Raw genomic sequence first — 20,479 nt, 5'->3', positions numbered from 1 at the left:
TCCAGTGCTTCATCCAAACCTTGATGACTGAGCAATGCCTGCATCTTAATTTTCCAGAGGCCGAAGTCATTCCTACCATTAAACTTCTCGGTATCGTAACACGCCATCGCCATCTCCTTTCTCGATTCCCACGGGATGGCGCCAATTGTTGGAATTGGCGATTGTATGCTCGAGAAATGAACAGCACACAAGGGAATTTTACGTGGTTCGGTTTTATCAAACCTACGTTCACGGGAAACTATATGGGGATCTTTATTCACAACTACAAGATGAAGAAGATGTGTTTCACTCTTCCTTTCTCTCTTCTTTTCTCCCTCTGTTTCTGGATGCTTTCTGTTGAATGAAGTGAAAACCGTGTCACACACTATATATACCAGCTTTGCTCCTTGTTAGTTATAACTAACTCAATCTGCAACCCATATACTTAGCTGTGGTGCTGGTGCACATGCACCCTCACTCCAATGCAACTGATCCGAGCCAGGTCCGAGCCAAGTCTCATGACCACAAACCTAACATAAACCACAGCCAAACATTCAATAAATTCATACATTTTCAACTTAGGAGCCTGACGATGTGCTTTAGTGCAGAACAGTTTGTGCTTCAAATCAACAAACAACTTATAGCTTTTGTCGAGGAAACTATAGACGCTGATCTTAGTGTACATATGAGACATTACTACACTGCACGTCTCTATTCCGTATGATCCCTTAATGAATCTCAAGAGATGAGTACGGCCAATAAATGGGGAGGTGGATTCATCCCGATGGATTGTTTCATTGTACCTCAAGAACCACGAAGAAGAACGATCATCATCCATATCCAACTCAAACAACTCAATTAATTGACAGTTGTCCTATGTGAGACATCTAGATTTGTATAGACAGCCATTTTCCCCTAAGCAATATCATAGTAGACGATTTCATTATAGTTCTCCTAGTATATATATCGAGCCATTACAAAACACACCCTTGCATCCGCCACACAAGTAAAGTTTTTTTTAGGATGCGTAAATGGTCCCAACCTGAGCTTCCAAGTGCGACTCTCTGAGTCATAAACCTCGATCTGATAAGTATGCATCTTATGAGAAGGGGCAGAACGGTATGTGGATGACCTAATGCAACAACCTTGTAATGGGGTGACTTTGAAGGATCAAAAGCTAAGGCAAACGCCTCAATATAAGGGATGTTGTCACTATCAGCATCAGTCACACTGACCATTCTTGACAGCTTAGTGGTCGGATTGTAAACATAGAAACTGTTGTTTGGAGGGAAAGAGTGAGAGCAAGACAGTAACAGCATCAGGCCGTTACAAGAACTTTTTATTATGGGTTTTGGAAGTGTAAGGTATCATCATCTTTTCACCATTCTTCATCTTTACAAGAAATCCTTCACCTAATCCAGAAACAAATCTGAAAACTTATGCTGAACATGGATTACATTTTCATAAACTAAGGGTGCTTTCTATTGCTATATTTTCTTGTATTTTAAATGGGGCTATTGTTAGGTGCGTTTTGGTAGGGAAGATAAATAAACAAAACATGGTCAGAACACACATTTTAAGTCATTTTTTGTCATATAACTCCAAGATAGATAGATGAGTTATATACCCTACCAAAATGCCTCTTACTATTTGTATACAAGCAATAAAAATGCATATGACATTTGATCTCAGACCCCAATCCAACAAGATTGGTATATGAAAGAAACAAGGAAAAAGAGATCGAGATAGAAAAGAAGCCATGAGTTTGGATTGTCAATATTACGGCACATTGATCGGTACAAAAGTGTAGCAACTGATAGCAACCTATTGAAACCGTAGCTTAACTAACAAAACAAAATCACAACTAAAACGGAAAGGTTTTGAGTCTTGACTAGTCGCATGCCATGACCCAAGACCTTCATGCAACCTCAAGCTGCACAAGTGAGAAGGACTAGTTGAGTTGAGAATCTACCTTTTATCTTCTACTTTTATCTCCCTAAATGCATTTTCATCATCTACAATGGCAATGTAAACACTATAGAAAGAGCAAACAATCTTGTAATGAGGCGATTTGTTATGATCATATTCCAAGTTCCAGAAATGTGGATTACTTTACATGATCTGTTTGAAGAGCTCAAATTATTAGTTTATTTCATATTGTTATCACCAAAATCAACATATACACACACTTGAAATCATTTCTCTGGTGAATCTCAAATCAGGCTGAGAATCTCATTTTATCTTCTACTTGTACATGAACATTCGTTTCCGAGTCACTTTTCTCTAACACATTTTCATCATCTAAAAACTAGAGGAAGAACAAACAATCTCGTAACGAGTGGATTTTGTAATGATCAGATTCCAAGCGCCCAAACCCTAGCTTTACAAACAAGCTCACAGATCAAACACTAAATTCACAAGGTTCCTTCCCAGCCACAATATAGAGAATAAAGCGAAATAGCTTAATAGAAAAGGTTTAGAGACCTTTGCACGTTTTGATCCGTCTATGAAAATTAATTTCATTTATCACCAATTTTCTCTATCTCATTCTCATTCATATTTTACCCGTTTTCTTATTTTTATCATACTTTACCAATAATGCATTAAAACTTGGTTTGACAACGAGCTGATTCAATGAATTTGACTCAAAACTTCAAGGTTTTGGACTAACTCATAGTAAAGAAAATGTTACATCAAGACATACTTAGCCATAACTAAGTAATATCATCAAAGTAAGTTTGCATCTCATCCCTTAAACCACAGCCAAACATTCAATAAATTCATGCATTTTCGACTCAGGAGCCTGACGATATGCCTTACTGCGGAATGGTTGGCGCTTCAAATCAACGAGAAATTTATAGCTTTTGTCAAGGAAACTATAGACGCTGATCTTCCCGCACATATGTGACACTACGCTGCACGTCTCTGTGCCGTACGATCCCTTAATGAATCTCAGTAGATAAGGAAAGTTATTGTGTCCATAAGAAAAGTTAGTGTGTTCATGCTGACAGATTGTTTCATTGTACCTCAAGAGCCACGAAGAAGAACGATCATCATCCATCTCCAACTCAAAAAGCTCAACTGATTGACGGTTGTCCTTTATGAGACATCTAGATTTGTAAAGACAACCATTTGCACCTTGGAGACCGGAAGTAGTTCTCCAATGTACTATTCCTGGTTCGTGAGGTGGATAATCAGGCATAGAGAGATTTTGGAATTCATTCCGAGCAATATCATAGTAGACGATGATGTCATTATAGTTCTCCCAATATATCGAGCCTTTACAATACACGCCCCCACGTCCGCCACACAAGTAAAGCCTTTTAGGATACGTAAATGGTCCCAACCTAAGCTTCCAAGCGTGACTCTCTGAGTCATAAACCTCGATCTGATAAGTATGCATCTTATGATAAGGGGTGGAACGGGATGTGGATGACCTAATGCAAACAACCTTGTAATGAGGCGACTTTGAAGGATCAAAAGCTAAGGCAATCTCCACAATATAAGGGCTGTTGCCAATATGAGCATCGGTCACACTGACCTTTCTTGACAGCTTAGTGGTCGGATTGTAAACATGGAAACTCTTTTCTGGATGGCGAGAGCGAGAGCGAGACTGTAGCAGCATCAAGCCATTACAAGAATTTTTTATCATGGAATCTGGAACAGAGAAGGTGTAAGGTGTCATCTGTTTTTCACCATTGATTATTGGATCGATGATTAAGAACTGCGAGATGGAAGTCCTCCGATCCAGGATAAAAGACGGGCGCAGGTTTGGGCAGCGCATGGTGTGGAGATGGTAGAATTTTTCAGAGGAGACAAGTGAGAGCCAATGTTTGCATACCAACTTGCATCGGGTAACATATTTTGCAGGTAACCGGACAAATATTTCTGTTAAAAGATCGTTGTTCCAGATCAGCCTCGACCATCTATCACCATATTCCTCCTCAGGAGTTACAGCAGCAAGAACTTTGGCCTTCTTTGACTTCATGCTGCCAAATCAAATACATAAGCAGTCCATTAATATTCTAATTCGGAAAGAAATCTTGAAACCCCATGAATAAATACTAGTAACGAGGCCGAATTGGGATTACATTTTCATATGCTCCTAGAGTCCTTTCTATTGCTATATTTTCTGTATTTTATCACATAGAGAGAAACAAAGAAATGATTTTTTGACTGTCAGTTAAGTACATTGTTCAATACAATAGGCAAGTACTTAAAGAAACCTATTGAAACCCTAGCTTAACAAACAATAAAAAACCTCACAGAAATACTAAAGCTACAAGTTTTCTTTACCAACACAATATAGAAAATAAAACTAAATGTGAAAGAGATAGAGAAACAAAGCCATGATTTCTGATTCTCAATTACATTGTTCAATACAAAAATGTAACTATTTAAATCAACCTATTGAAACCCTAGCTCAACAAACATACAAACAAACAAACAAACAAAAAACTCACAGTTCATCAATGAGTGAAACAAAAAGCAAGGTAAATTGGATAATTGTGAACTACAAATTTCGAAATGCAGAAAGCAATTTGGTCGGTATAGTGATATTTTATTTTATTTTATAATCGTGAAAATAAAATTAAGCACTGAACTTTACCAGATTTTTCCAATCGCCGGAGAAAGAGGCTTTCGACTTCTACAGAGAAATTCTTCTTTATACGGAATAGGTTTTTATGAAAACAAATGAAGCTTTGTTTGCTAAACTTATTTTACGTAGAACTTTATATACGTATAATTATGTTCAAGAACTTAGGGTTTTGATTTGTACAAAATTGAATCTTAATAAAAAAACGCAGAATAAAATTATATGGAGAGCATTTTTAGGTTATTGTTATTTTATGTAGAACTTTAAATACGTATAATTATGTTCAAGAACTTAGGGTTTTGATTTATGAAAAATTGAATTGTAATAAAAAAAAATGCACAATAAAATTATATGGAGGGCATTTTTAGGTTATTGTTAGTTTATTTTTGATTATTTTAATAAATGATGATCTAAAATGATTAAAAAAAAGACATCAATCCAGATTTTATAAAATGACTGAGACTGATTAATACTCTCTCTGTCCCCCAGAATATGAACTATTTCTTTTCCTCTTATTTATTAAAACTCAGTGTCTAACCCAAAGTTCATACTCTCTCTTACTTTTCCACTACCGTATTTGTAGTTATTTTTTAAGTATTAGATCACATACAAGATTTGGACTGCGTTTTCATATTTAGATGCATTTTTATTTGGATGATCTTCCTGAAAACTTTATCAATTAAACTTTATACTCCCTATAAAGAATTTTAAATATGTATAATTTAATATTTAAGAACTTATCAGTTAGACTTATTACTCCCTACAAAGAACTTTAATGATATTTATGTTTAAGAACTTATCTATTGTAAAAGTGTTATGGGTGATTGAAATGACAAAATGGGGAGATTTGTATGGAAAAAATAACAATCATAGTTGAAGAGGTTAAATTTAAAGAGTAACAAGATGATATGCTATATAGTCTAGTATATTAAAAATAACAAAATGGATTAGTATTATTCATTCTGCAAAAATGATAGCAACACAAACAAGCTAAGAATGAAAATTTTAATTTGTGGAGTTATTTAATTTTGTAGAGTTATTTAATTTCCCTCTTATCTTTTCAACTTAGTTGTTTAGGAATTTGTAGAGTTATTTAATTTTGTCTAGTTAAGAATACCCGTTCCAATATTAATTTATCACAAATTAAGGGAGGTTGTTTCTTTTCAGCAAGAAAATGGTAGGTAGTGAATTAAATGAAAAAATGGTGCTTAGTGAATTAAATCTGGGACGGAGATAGAATGTATTGCAATTTGGCCAGAAAATGATTCGATAAATTCGACTTCTAACTTTAAGATTTAGGACTAATCGACCCCTAGCTTAAATAAAGATTGTTCATAAACACAACATAAGAAAATACAAAATGTTGTATCAAGACATAACTTAGCAAACAACTAACCAAAGATCTTCAGCATAGAGCTGTAGTCTAATCTACATAGTAATACCATCAAAGTCTAAGTTGCATCAATCAAACCACGGCTAAGCATTCAATAAATTCATACATTTTAAACCAAGGACGCTTATTTATAAAATTCATGTTGAATGGTTGGCCCGCCAAATCAACGAGCAGCTTACAGCTTTTGTCGAGGAAATTGTAGACACTGATCTTCTTGCACGTATAGAACACTACACTGCACGTTGATGAATCTCAATTGAAAAGTAAAGCTAGGTTCATACTGAGAGATTGTTTCATTGTACCACGAAAAAGAAGGATCATCATTCATCTTCAACTCAAACACCTCAATTGATTGATTGTGGTCCTTTGTGAGACATCTAGATTTGTATAGACGATAAATCTGGATGTGGTAAGTATGTATCTCAAAAGGATTAGTGTGAAGGTCTGTGGTTGACCTAATGCAAACAAGCTTGTAAACATAGAAAGTGTTTTTTGGAGGGAAAGAGGCCATTACAAGAATGTTTTATAACGGGTTTTGGAACAGAGAAGGTGCAAGGTATCATCAGCTTTTCACCATTCATTATAGGATGGATGATAAAGCACCGCGGGGTTCAGGATAAAAGACGGCCGCCGCGCAGGGTGTGGAGGTGGCAGAATCCACCAGTGAGAGCCAATGTTTACATACCAACTTGCATCGGGTAACAGGACAAATATCTCCGTCAAAACATCATCGTTCCACGACCATCTATCGCCATAATCCTCCTCGGGAGTTACAGCAGCCGCAACTTTGGCCTTCTTCGAACCCATGCTGCCAAATCAAATACATAATTAAAATCCTAACTCAACAAACAAGCACAAAACTCACAGCTAAATAGGTTAAAACCTTGATGCAAAGTGATGAGATGGTTATTGTATAGAATACAGGTCCCTTTAAATATATACTATGTTCTTTCTAATGTAAGTAGATCATCCTATTCTATAACTGATACTGACTCAATCATTTACGCAACTAATTTCATTCTAATTTATTCTCTCCTTTCTAACAAGAATCTCCCTTTTCATCTTCTGCTTCTACCCTTCAATTAATCAACAACTGAAACTAGGAGAATTTTTCGAAATGCATAACGCAATTGATCATTTTCCATAATCAGAAGAAGAAGATCTGCAAAACAATCCTCAACGATAACAGCTTTTAGTAAAACATTTTTCATTTGTTATCTGAGACGCATACATTAAAAATTTATATTTCACCATAAACAAAATTTTCCACCAATTTAAGCAAATAGTGATTCCTAATTTAACATTTGTGTTAATGAAAATAGTGGTAGCCTAGTCAAAGTAATTAATTACTAGTTTATATATCTTATTTAAAGATTCGTATTATTGGTGTAATCTATCAATATATAAAGTGAGAGTTTTTGGAGAAATTTTTTTAATACCAGTTTTGCCCTTTTTGGCGGGAAACTGTACATTACCACTGTTGCTTTTTGCATTTTTTTTTGCACCATTTTATATTAATATTCTATATCATGTTTCATTTTTTGCACAATTTTCGGCCATTCTGGAAAAATGTGTAGAGGCAGCAGGCCTATTTATGTTATCATGAAGGCCTATTTTTACTCTATTACGATATTTAAGAATGCAATATATATTTATTCTAATCTGCCAAAGCATTCCATTATCCTTTAAGCCTCTTTGCAAGCCATCCTGAAAAATTAAATACACATCATTAGTAAATTTCTATTGTATTAAATATTGTTTACAAAATATAATTGACCTTCTAATTACCTACAACATGAAAAATCAAAGCAAACATTAATGACTTATAAAAATTTGTAACTAATAAGTACCTCAATTAAAAAGAAAGAATGTGTAGAATTTGTAATAAGCATATGATTAATATTTTTGTATTAATCATAGATGATAGAATGTGTAGAGTCATAGGATTAATGTGCAACCATAAAAAAAAAGAACGACATACCTTTATTATTATAAAAAATTGAGTTCAGAATAAGTAGGCTTTGTAGCCTCTCATGCTTGCCATGACACCTTTTTCTATCTATCCCATGCTTGCCTTCTCATCTTCTTCTCTTCTCTATGTAATGATGGTAGTTTGAAGAGAGAGAATAGACTGTTAATCTTCTTTTTCTTCTTTTCTCTCCTTTTCCTAAAATATAGTATTGGATATCTATACTTCTATACTACATCTATCTCCTCCACCAATACTAATACTAATATACAAATATAAAACTATTGATGAAAAAAAAACAGTGGCTAAATTAATGGTCCAATCAAATGCATTGCAGAGACTTCTCAAACAAGTTTTGAAACACTGATAAATAGGTGTGCAATCAATTGAGACTGCATTTATTCATTTCTTTATGTGAACTAATGTAAACTATTTTTTTTTGATGCAGTGCCTATCTCGGACCGATTCAGCCCAGAATCCGACGATCACTCCGGCGACAGACAAAGGTAGTATCTTTATATCTACCCGTTTCTGAAAATTTGAAGACCAAAATATTTAGTTTATTTTACAAATTCTGTAAAACATGAATAGAATTAAGAGAGAGATTTCTCACCGTGAACAAGGGTAACGCCGGGATGAAGGAACAGAGAGTGACGGTGCAGTGGCTGCCGGGGCCGCGGCGGCAACAACTAGGATGGGGAGTGAAACCGAGAGAGATATGACACAATGGCGAGAAGAAGAAAAGTAGACGAAGGAGAAAAAAAAAAGCAGCGGAAACGGTAGGCGGTTGACCGAGAGAATTGCCGGAGGCGGCGGCTGGCCGAGGTTGGTGAGATAGGTGAAGCAAGCAAGCGTGAGGTACGGCGGATGAACCGGCGATGCAGGGCGGAAGGAGCGGTGATAGTAGCAGATTTAATTGGGAAAAGAAAGAGAAATTGGAAAGAGATGGGGGCGGCTCTTATGTGTGAGGAAGTATTAGGGTTAGATTAAATATTAATTTATGTAGTAAAATTGGGATTTATTTCATGTATATTCTATAATAAATAATAATAGTGATAGTAATAATTTTGTACTAATTGATATTCTCTTTTTTTAGTAACGGCGATTTAATTTGGGTGGTGGGACTTGGGACGATTAATAGTGATAGTAATAAATTTTTACTAATTCATATTAGTACTGTGTTTTTGTAAAACTGTAAGTATAAAAAAACTTAGCTGATTATAAGTAAATAAAAAATTATATATTAATATTGAAAAAAATTAAAGTACCAAACCTAAAATATCAAAAGTGATCGTTTTATAATTATAGTGAGATTTGAATATTCACTTGATGACTGATGTATTTATGGAGTTAGTTCCCAATTGATTGTAGAAGTTAATTATAGTAAATTTTATATTACTAATTATATTCTGTTAGAGAAATTACTAGCTCTAAATATATATAAATATCAAACCTAAAATTTTTCAAACGTTTTGAATTATTGTAAATTTTGAATATTTATTTCAGTGTATATATATAGTTAATTTTTAATTATTCGAGAACTAATTTATAGTAAGGTCTGTGACACTAATTATATTTAATTATAAAATGCTTATAGTACTCCTGTCAATCTTAACTGAAAAAATTAGTTTGTTAAAAAATTATTATAATAAATACTTATAATTTATATTTTTAAAGGTATATTTGATTATGCTTTCATCAATCTTTTTAATATACTTTTATAATTTAATATTTTATAAAATATCATTATTACTTTTTATTTTAATTATAATAAACCAAACAAACCAAACAAATTTTTTGTTCCTTTCGGGTATGCCAAAGTCATTATAATAAATACTCATTACAATTTCAATTTTAAGGGTTTTTATTTTATTAATTGGTAAACTAAATTTATTGTGGTATAATTAAATTATCGTAAATATTTGTAGATATAATATAAGTATATAATAATTAAATTATTAATCATATTTTATTCAAGATATATACCTATAGGTACTATTATCTATTGACTTAAATTATGCTAAAGCGAGTATATTAATTGTGGAAATTTTAGGTTATTTTAGTATTTGATTGCTCATGTTGGCCTATTTCTAAAATGCATGTTTTTAGTCATGGGCAAATATATGTTTTATTTTCAAGAGACAAAATTATATACTACTATTCTATAATGATGACGTTGATGTTACATTTGATTCTATTATTATGTTGTTTACTAAAACATTTTCTATAATTAAAGTGTATTTGAATTTTTCTATTTGATTGAAAGTACTTTAATGTGTAGAGTCAAATTAAATATTGATTTATTCCAATAATTTGTTGTTGATGCTTATATACTATGCTTGAGACTGATCGTCTATTGTTTGTTAGAACCCAGCAAAAAAAATTATGTGCTGTGATGTATAGTGGTTTGGCGGAGGTTGTACTGCAAGGTGAGACAGATGGTTCGATACATGGTAAATCAATCATTCTGCCTTCCAGTTCTGTTGGTGATGCAAGATATATGATCCAAAATTATCAAGATGCGATGGCTATTTATAGATGGATTGGTTATCCAAATTTGTTTATTACATTTACATGTAATCCGAAGTGGCCAGAGATTGTTACCCCTCCGTTTTTTAAAAATAGCAACTATTTCCATTTTGGGTCGTTCCTAAAAAATAGAAATTTTAGAATCTTTCTATTTTAGGACATGGACCCCACAATCTACCAACTCTACGTTCACTATTTTTTCTCTTTCTCTCTTACTTTACTCAATTTTCTTTTATTCTCTTTTACTTTATCAATTTTTCTCACTTACTTCACTAATTGTGTATTAAAACCCATGCCATTTTAAATGTTTATATTTTTTTTAGTACAGAGGGAGTAGATTTCTTGGAGTTAAGAGACTAAAATTAAATGATCGTCCAGATATTGTATGTAGGATTTTCAAATTATCTAATTTTATTTTTTAGTCTTTACTTACACATATTTTATATTTATTTTAATTTTATTTTATACTCCCTCTGTCCCATTAGAAATGCAACGTTTTCCTTTTTGGGTTGTCCCACTAAAAATGAAACGTTTCCTAAAATGGAAACATTACTCTCTCTACTTTTCCCTCTCTCTTACTTTACTCTCTCTTCATTAACTCACAAAATAACACTTACATAAAATCCTGTGCCGGAAACCAAATGTTTCATATTTATTGGGACGGAGGGAGTATTTATTTTTTTAAACTCTTTTGTTCCATGCATAGCATGGGTGTTAACACTAGTTTTTAAAAAATGGGAGTAATAATTTTGTGATGAAATTTAAATGGAATATATAAGTTAATAAAAGGTGATTTATATGTTTATGTACTTTAGTTTATAGTGAAATATGTATAAATAATTTTGTGGATTATGTGATCTATTTATTAAAAATAAAACCTTAAAATCGTGAATGTTTAAAATGACAAGATAGGTTAGTTATTATTTTATGGATGAAGTAAAAACTATATCATCGTCATCATATATTAATGTAACACTATTATCATTATATATTAATGTTTTTTCTTGTTTTTAAAAGAAAGTATAGATTTTGCAAAAAAAGGTAAAAGAAAAAAGTATATCACCATGTATTAATGTGGTTATCTTGTTTATTCTATTGGTTTTCAAAGATATGTAAATAAAACTTAAAATTAAAGAAAAATTCAAAACGAAAAGAAAAAAAAAGGTACTTTGACCGCGTGCCGATAGATATTGTGAATTATTTACTCAAACTAATAGTATGAGATAACTAAAATATAATACTATGACTTAAATAAGTTGGAGTACTGTATTATTTTTTGCTTAATGTTAATCAAGGAATCAAATATCATGGTATTTTCCCAACGATCAAAATTATGTGAGACACTTAAAATGGAATATGACTCGAATAAATGGGAGTATCACCTCATTCAAATAATACACCATTTCAATACTACACTAACAAAATAATGACACTTGGATTTTTTTAATCAGTGTCATTCAGTGAATATTAGGCTGAAAAGCAACTGAATCATCTTCTTTCTCTTCACTCGTTGTCTTCTCCTGCTGCTGCTTCTAGTTTTTCAATTTTCAGTAGCTCGACAAAGTCTGAATTTATGACATGGATGGGATGGATGAAACCAGAGATGGAAGAATGGCGTTTTATTTTAATTAGAGGGATTCATAATTTTGAAATGAATGTCTTTTGGGGATTAGGGCTTTGATTTTTTTGTTTTCAAATTCATCCTCCGCGTTGCCGAAGTGCCGTCATTAATACGGATTATATTATTAATTTCTTGTAATTATAATTTTAGTTTATATTGATTCCTTTCTGCATTTCTGAATACAAATTTATCATAGACATGATGAACAACCACAATTAAGAAACATCAGAGTGGAATTTCTATTGAGATTAAAGTTAGACCTTGGTTCAGAAGAAAAAGGGGAAAAACAAAAGAATGATAAATAACAAAGTGAAAGTGGAATTTCAAGAACAATAATGGTGTTTCAAGAATGATCAGAAAATGAGCAGCTCGAAAATTTGCATGTATGACTTGAAGTAATATGGTGTTTCTCCTCCAACAAGATGGAATTGGAAGTGTGATTATATTTATTTATTGGTTTGATTTACTAAAATGTTGGTGTATGATGATTAATCTTTTAGTCTTTTATTTTATTAATTTAAAAAATATCCTAGTGTCATTATTTTATTAGTGTAGTATGAAATGGTGTATTATTTGAATGAGGTGATCCGCTCCGTTATTTTTGTCTGATATTAATTATAGAATCAAATACTATCTCTCATCACATGCTTGAGCATAAAAATGATTGTAAACTCAGTAATAACAAATACATTAATATTAATCAAATGTTAGAAAATCTAAACTTTGTTTCATATTAATCTAATCTTTTGTTGCCCTTTTTTTCTCTTTCAAGGCCGAAAATAATTCCCAATTTCCATAAAGGCTACAACCAACCAATTCTTGAATTAATATTAAGCCAAATTATTAAAACAATCAATTACTCTATCCATTTACGAAAAATAGACTAAGTTTACCATTTTAGAGTATCCACCAAAATTAGATCAATTTTAAATATGGAAAGTGTTAAATCAATATTAACTTTACACATCATTTTAAATATGTAAAGTGGAACTCCACAATCCTCTAATATTACTTGGAACATATTTTTCCTCCCTCTCTCTTACTTTATCAATAACAATGTATATTAAAATATGTAATTAAAACTCGTGTCATTTACAACTTTATCTATTTTTTTTTAAAGATAGGTAGTACAATAGATAGGGGAGAATATTTATTCGAAAGTTAACATTTTTAAATTAAATCAGCATCAACTAACACTGGCAAGTGGCCACTGCTGCTGATTTCAAGTTTTAAAACAACAAACTCAGAAGAATATGTCATAACTAAGGCAAGAACCACAAGTTCACTCAAACCACAGCCAAACATTCCACATATTCATACATTTGCAAGTCAGAAGCCACATCGTCTTCGTCCACGTCGAACGGTTGGCCAGTCAAATCAACGAGCAACTTAGAGCTTTTGTCGAGGAAACTATAGACGCTGATCTTACCGGACATACAAGAAACCACACTGCACGTCTCTATGCCGTGTGATCCCTTAATTAATCTCAACTGAAGAGCATAGCTATGATATGAGGGGGTACGTTCATGCTGAGAGATTGTTTCATCGTACCTCAAGAGCCACGAAGAAGAACGATCATCATCCATCTCCAACTCAAATAACACAATTAATTGACGGTTATCCACTGTGAGCACTCTAGATTGGTACAGATGACCATTTGCCTCTTGCAAACAGGAAGCAGCAATCCAACCTGTCATTGGGTGAATAGGGATAGGTGGATAGTTAGGCAGAGAGAGAGTTTTGAATTCATTCCGAGCAATATCATAGCAGCGGATTTCATTGGGGACCTCCCAGTATATCAAGCCATTCCAGTACACACCCATGCCTCCCCCACATATGTGAAGCCTTCCGGGAAACATAAATGATCCCATCCTGAGCTTCCATGCGCGACTCTGTGAGTCATAAACATCGATCCGATAAGTATGTATCTCATCGGGATCAGCGCGACGGTCTGTGGTTGACCTAATGCAAACAACTTTGTAATGGGGCGATTCTGAAGGATCAAAAGCTAAGGCAAGTGTCACAGTATAAGGGGAATAAGGGTAGTTGTCGCTGTGAGCTACGGGAAACCTGAGCTTTCTTGACAGCTTAGTGGTCGAATTGTAAACATGGAAACTCTCTTCTTTCCAGTGAGTTTTCAGCAGCATCAGGCCATTACAAGAACTGACAATTATGGGGTTTGGAACAGAGAAGGTGTAAGGATTCATCATCTTTTCACCATTCATGATTGGACTGAAGTTAAAGAACTGCAAGCCCGGGGTCTTCAGGTTCAGGAGAAGAGACGGGCGCAGCTCTGGGCAGCGCAGGGTGTGGAGATGGCAGAATTTATCAGAAGAGATAAGTGAGAGCCAATGTTTGCATACCAACTTGCATCGGGTGACAGATTTTGCAGGTAACAGGACGAGTATTTCCGTCAAAAGATCATGGTTCCAGGCCAGTCCCAACCATCTATCACCATAATCTTCCTCAAGAGTTTCAGAATTCATGCTGTAAAACCAAATATATAAATAGTCAATCAAGTATTATAACCAAAAAAGAAATCCTTCACCTAATTCAGAAACAAATCATAATACTCTGTATTGGGATTACATTTTCATATACTCAGGGTGCTTTCTATTGCTATATTTTCTTGTATTTTACAAAGTTGGTCTGGGGCTACTGTTAGTATCAGTATACAAAGTACTCCATGACATTTGACCTTGCTAACACTAGAGAAAGAGCAAACAAGGCGATTTTGTTATGATCAAATTCCAAGTTACAGTAATTGGAGAGCTCAAATTATAAGTTAATTTTATCTTGTTATCTCCCAAATCAACATATACACAAACTTCAAACCATTTCCAGTTGAATCCCAAATCAGGTTGAGCATCTCATTTTTATCTTCTACTTGTACATGAACATTCGACTCACTTTCTCCAACACATTTTCATCATCTAAATTAACACTAGAAAAAGGAGCAACCAATCTTATAATGAGGCAATTTTGTCATGATCGAATTCCAAGTTACAGAAATCTGGTTTACTTGACATGATCTGAGTGGAGAGTTCAAATCATTAGGTAATTTCATCTTGTTATCACCAAAATCAACATATACACGAACTTGAAACCAAATCCTGATACAAGTTTTAGGTAAATCTCAAACATTAGAATTCATGCTGCCAAATCAAATGCATAAGCAGTCAATTCAAGCTTTATAGTCACCTGAGCTTGTCGATTACAAAGCCGCCGGAGATTGCCGGAGAGATCGACGGTGCCGGCGAAAGTCAATGTCAAAGATCCAACTTGCAAGCAAAGCCAGAGATTTAAGCGAGAAATGCATTTATATTTCGATATTTAATCAGTAAAATTTGAATCTTTCAACAAATCGTTTTCAAGAGCATATTGAATTTGTAAAATCAAAAATAATTATAGTTAAAAAGAAAAAAATTTAAAAAAATCGAAATTTAAAATATAGTACCAGTAGTATATACTAAAAATAACAAATTATAGAATTTTTTTTGCTAAATGACTTATTAGAGCATCCACAATGGGGCGGACTATGCGACGGACGATGCATTGTCCGTCGCATAGTCCGCTATTGCAGCACCCCGCCCTAAGCCCACTCCTTAGTATGCGGACTATGCATCGTCCGCGGACTATGCACACATTTTTCATTTTTTTTTTTTTTTTTTTGTATTTTCTTCTATATATATCACCAATTTTTTTACTTCATCTCACACTTTCACTCCACTCTTTTCCTCATCTCAATTTCTCTCTAAATTCAATAATAAATTCCGACGATTTTCATATTTGCAAGCATAAAATATAAAAAATAAATAAAAAATACTCACAATAGGATATGCCTTTAATTTGTGGTGTTTTTATATTTTTATTCTTGCTAATTGATATATTTGCAAACATAAACAATAGGATTAATGAATTTTTGTAGTGTTTAAATATTCAAATAATAAATAAAATGGTTAGGGCGGGGCTTAGGGCGAGCTATAGTCCGCCCCATTGCAGGTGGAAGGGGTGGAGGATAAAATGCTGATTTGGCGGTGCATAGGGCGGGACTTAGGGCGTCGTATAGTCCACCCCATTGTGGATGCCCTTATAAGATTTTAAAAAGAAATTGAAGTTAAATTAACAATAAATTACAAAGAAAAAATGGGACTATTTTATCATCACAAAATTTAAAAAAATAAAGGTTAGCATTCATTATTAAAAGACTAATATTTAAAGTTGAGAAACAAATTAGAATATATAACCAAAATTCTTCTGGCAATTTTACCAATATTTCTCCCCTTTTCCCCCATTTTTTCTTTCAAGGCCAAACAAATATAATTCCCAAATCAAGATTTTTCCAACAAGGCTACAATCAACCAATTCTTGAATTTATATTAAGCTAAACTGTTGAAACAAACACTTACAACTGAAAATGCTACAAATTTTACAATGGGGGGAGAAATTATACATGCAGTACAATTGCAGAAGCTAAATGTTACATTTTGAAATAAATCACCCTCAACTCCCACTGCTTCAATAAGGCAAGAACCACAAGATCCCTCATCTCCCATCTAAACTACTAACCAACGTTATTCCCGGGGACGCGCCAGCCAGAGGGAGCTCAGGGCCCGGAGACGGGAGAAGTAGTCGCTGATAGCCAAGAGAGCTCGGGCTGACTGACGAGTTGTTAGTATCCGGTGCATTTGTTGGAGAGTTTGCTGCCGCAGATTATCCGCCTGCAACCAAGATTTTCCCGTTCGTAACGTTACATTGTATGACGGATAATCAAATACCTTTTCTAGAAGGGGAAAAAAAAAAAAAAAACTTTTTCGTGTGCATACAGATGTACGGTGCACCCCCCGACCTAAATTTGATCGAGGTTCATCGAAATTCTATATTAGGTTTTCGTAGTCCTCAATTAAAGTTTTGATATACTCCCTTCGTCGGCAATGTGTCCCATTTTTTCCATTTCAGTCAGTCCGCCATCACAAGCCTCATTTACTATACTTAGTAAGTGGGTCCCACGTACCACTGTCTCTTTCAGTATAAAACTAATCCTGATATAAAAAGTGGGACCCACATTTCACTAACTTTTTACACGTACGTTGCACATATTGCCGGACGGAGAGAGTATTTAATGGAGGATGCACCGTGCATTCGAAGAGGCAAGAAGAACATGGTATTGCTACGAAAAACGCAAAAGCAAAGCGGTTGCTAACCTGGCGAATGAAGCCCTCGAGAGTTCCCAACTTGCCCATCGCCATCGCCATTTGACCCATGTAGTTGGCAACGTTTCCAGACGAGCCCGTTGGAGCGAGGGAACCAGCTAATGTCTCGGCCAACGACTGCTGCAGCGCTTCCATTCCTTGAGACAGAGCGTCTTCGGCTTGCTGAGACGACTGCTGCAAGTTGTTGATAGCTAATAACTGCTGCTCAGTCAATGGCTCTAACTGATTAATTAGAAGCTGCATCAGAAAAAAAAAAAAAAAAAACAATCAAAAATTAAATATAATAACCAGAAATCAAATGAATCAAGAAACTTAAAATGATAGGCTGTGACTAAACCTTGAGAAGTTCGGACGAGCGGAAGCCGCCTAGCCAGAGGAAGCATCGCTCAGCAGGCGTCTTCCACATGCCCGACAAGATGTGGAAGACGTCGGTCTTTGCAGCATCACCTTTTATCCGAAAGATGTCGTCATAATGTGACACAATGCCGTCGACGATTATGCGGAGCTCACCATCGCCCGCGTGAGAATTGACAGCACCTCTAAGCTCGTTAATCCGCTTGTTGTGCTCCTCCAGCCACCTCGCGTACTCAACATCAAAGGCCATGGCACCTACAAGCGGATATTCATGGATGTCAATGTCGCTGGCTATAAAGAATTCTCATTTTTCGGATTTGATGCAACAAATTATCGATTTTGACTCTTCTTTAATTATTAAGGTCAGACAGAAAGTTCCCACATTCAAAAGATAGAAGCGTGTAACCTTTTTCCTCTTCAAAAACTGAATTGAACGAAAAACCATTCTTTTATAAGTAACGAAAGTAGACAAGCCAAAATGAGAGGTTCGTACCGTTTCCACCATTCGATTGAGATTGTTCTCCCGAGCTTGAAATAAATATCCCCTTCAGAAAAGGGAAAAAAAACATCTTTCACTAAATTGAGAAACAAAACAGAGGAAACGGGAATTACATATTTGTACAAAGAATGCAGCAAGAAACCTGCTGCCTAGCTCGTTGAAGCTCTTGCTCGAGTTGTGTCAACTTCATTCTGCTGCTTTCTAGCTGTTGAACATAGGCCTGTATCACAAATGCAGAAGCAAGTTACAAATAAAGTTGGGCAACATCGAAGTAGCGATGAATCATATGGAAAAGCACCTCTCAAGAATCGTACAATATTTTGCGGGTGAGTGTCATCAAACAATTTCCGAGTAAAGGGAAAAGGAACAAATGAAATTATCACCCTAAGAATCCATGATCCATCTAAGGCACTTTTACTGACAAAGGAACAAACTTGTTCCAAAGTCGAGGGTTTTTGAAGTGAAACATAAGTTGGAAGCATTTTTTAAAAAATGCTGAGAGTTGGCGTCACAGACAATAGTAAACCCACACTTAACTATACTCTGTAGATTATCCTCATTCATTATAATATTAGGCTTCTTTAGCACAACTTTAAGAATGCTACTTGCAGGCTCACTATTCGATACTAATGAGGAATTCCCCTAGATTGACCAAATTTGCTGTTAATAAATTTTTCACTGTTCGGGAAAAATAATTTCGTTAGCAGACAGCACCAGCATCTGTCCGTCGACTGCTATTAATAAGTACTCAATAACCTGTATATGCACAATGCCCGGAAAACAAGAATTCTACAACAATATATCACATGAAAGAACGGACTCTCTAAGGAACACACGACAGATGAATAACCAAGATTTTCTAAACATCTTAAGTCTTGTGGTATTTCACTAGATCTTAAGCAGTCCCCTTATTAAGGTAAATCGACTTCAAATTTAGAAAAATACTAGTGCTAGATAAGAATTGACAATTTACAAACTACTAGAGCTGTAACTTGATACTACTATTCAAGATGGAGCAACTAAAGAGTGACATTATGTTATCGATTTAAAGTAAAAAAGGATTTGTCAAAAGTACCAAGAAACCAACCTTTTTTCTCAAGCGGCTTTTCCTTGCAGCTTCCCGATTTTGAGCAAGCCTACGGAGAGTCTACAGAAGGTAGTGGCAGTTACACATCTGGATCAAATAAAAAAACACACGTGGGAAAAAAATTGGAAGAGTTCAAGAACCTTTTGATCTCTCGACTTATCACTTCCATCGGAAGCACCTATTCCCTGTAGTTGATCTCTCAACTAATCACAGTGGTTTATTGGTTAGAAGAATGTAAGCATAAGGCATCAAAAATAAATTGAAAGACACAAACTGCATTATGGCTGATTAGTACTACCATTTTTTCTTCCGTATCAGCATCAGTAGACGTATCCGTCCTAGGACTGGCATCTTCCATATTCGACACTCGAAAATCTCCAAAATCAACGCTTCAAGCTGAGACCCGTACATGCATCACTGCTGGGAACGAGAGCATTCAGTAATCAATGTCGCGTAGATCCTCTTCACTTATATACAACAAGAAGAATTATAAAAAGATCGCCGAGCAACTAAATCAGCAACCTTAACTGACTGTTAAGCCCTGAATTAGCAACATCAAAAACAAATTCTTGAAAATGACTCTGTTCTTGAAATATTTTACTAATTTTTTTAAGAATTTATTCCTCTCCTTAGCAAAGAACAAATTCGGAATCCCCATCTTTTGAGGGAAACTATTATTATCTTGAAATTAACCATAATCAGAGGAAAAAAGCTTGGTAGAGTGCTACTGATTTTAACTAGCATTCGAATCTTAACACTATTCCACAGCTAAAAAATTGATGCTTTTCTAAGAAATAAACTGATATACACACACATATACATACAAAAGCAAGCATATATGAGCATATCAACATAAACTCGGATCTCATTCGCATTAGCAAAATTCTACAATCTTGTGCAAAACACCGATTTTCAAGCTTAATAATCCAAAATCACTACTTTTCTGAGCTTGCAGTTCATTTTGCCTCAATCCCACCAAAACCCAAAAGCCCATTAATCGAGCCGCGGCAGAAAATGGAAAAATTTGAAGGAAAAAAGGAAAAAGATTCAACCTTTATTACCTCGCGCCGCAGAGATTGGAAGTCCTGTTGACAAAAAAAGAGTTCCCCAATCTGGGAAGAAAGAAAGTGGCGAAAGAAAGGAATGAAATCAAAGGGAATGAAGTGTGTGTGTGTTTGGAGAGAGAAATTGCTACTACCCAGTTTTGACTTTGAGTCTCTTTTTCCCTTTCTTGATTT

The 20,479-nt window shown here is 34.6% G+C and overlaps 3 protein-coding genes and 1 pseudogene across 6 annotated transcripts; all 4 read right to left on the bottom strand.

Moving 5' to 3' along the window:
* Positions 1–424: 424 nt before the first annotated feature.
* On the bottom strand, positions 425–1,371 carry LOC148933719 (F-box protein At5g07610-like; annotated as a pseudogene).
* Positions 1,372–2,731: 1,360 nt separating this feature from the next.
* Positions 2,732–3,967, bottom strand: LOC125220780 (F-box protein At5g07610-like). Its single transcript, XM_048122919.2, has one exon. It carries the CDS (start codon positions 3,965–3,967, stop codon positions 2,732–2,734), a length of 1,236 nt encoding a protein of 411 aa, XP_047978876.2.
* Positions 3,968–13,176: 9,209 nt separating this feature from the next.
* On the bottom strand, positions 13,177–15,431 carry LOC125220037 (F-box protein At5g07610-like). Its single transcript, XM_048122151.2, has 2 exons — positions 15,290–15,431; positions 13,177–14,575 (listed from the first exon to the last, which is right to left on the bottom strand). Exon 2 carries the CDS (start codon positions 14,572–14,574, stop codon positions 13,375–13,377), a length of 1,200 nt encoding a protein of 399 aa, XP_047978108.1. The 5' UTR covers position 14,575; positions 15,290–15,431; the 3' UTR covers positions 13,177–13,374.
* Positions 15,432–16,440: 1,009 nt separating this feature from the next.
* Positions 16,441–20,479, bottom strand: LOC125223254 (transcription factor TGA2.2-like). 4 transcript variants are annotated; one of them, XM_048126322.2, is made up of 9 exons: positions 20,294–20,479; positions 19,540–19,661; positions 19,382–19,444; positions 19,242–19,301; positions 18,297–18,374; positions 18,149–18,200; positions 17,639–17,910; positions 17,293–17,538; positions 16,441–16,809 (listed from the first exon to the last, which is right to left on the bottom strand). In XM_048126322.2, exons 2-9 carry the CDS (start codon positions 19,597–19,599, stop codon positions 16,663–16,665), a joined length of 978 nt encoding a protein of 325 aa, XP_047982279.1. In that variant the 5' UTR covers positions 19,600–19,661; positions 20,294–20,479; the 3' UTR covers positions 16,441–16,662. The 4 variants fall into 4 exon arrangements, with proteins under 4 accessions (XP_047982279.1, XP_047982278.1, XP_047982281.1 ...); XM_048126321.2 differs by having other exon boundaries at positions 19,540–19,658; XM_048126324.2 differs by having other exon boundaries at positions 20,303–20,479.

Source organism: Salvia hispanica, chromosome 1 (genome assembly GCF_029641045.1).
Source record: "Salvia hispanica isolate PSC_SH4W2 chromosome 1, Shi_PSC_v1, whole genome shotgun sequence".
In the NCBI taxonomy this organism is placed as follows: domain Eukaryota; kingdom Viridiplantae; phylum Streptophyta; class Magnoliopsida; order Lamiales; family Lamiaceae; genus Salvia; species Salvia hispanica.
The sequence above is the reverse complement of the archived record's forward strand: the minus strand, read 5'-3'. Positions and strand labels throughout refer to the sequence as shown.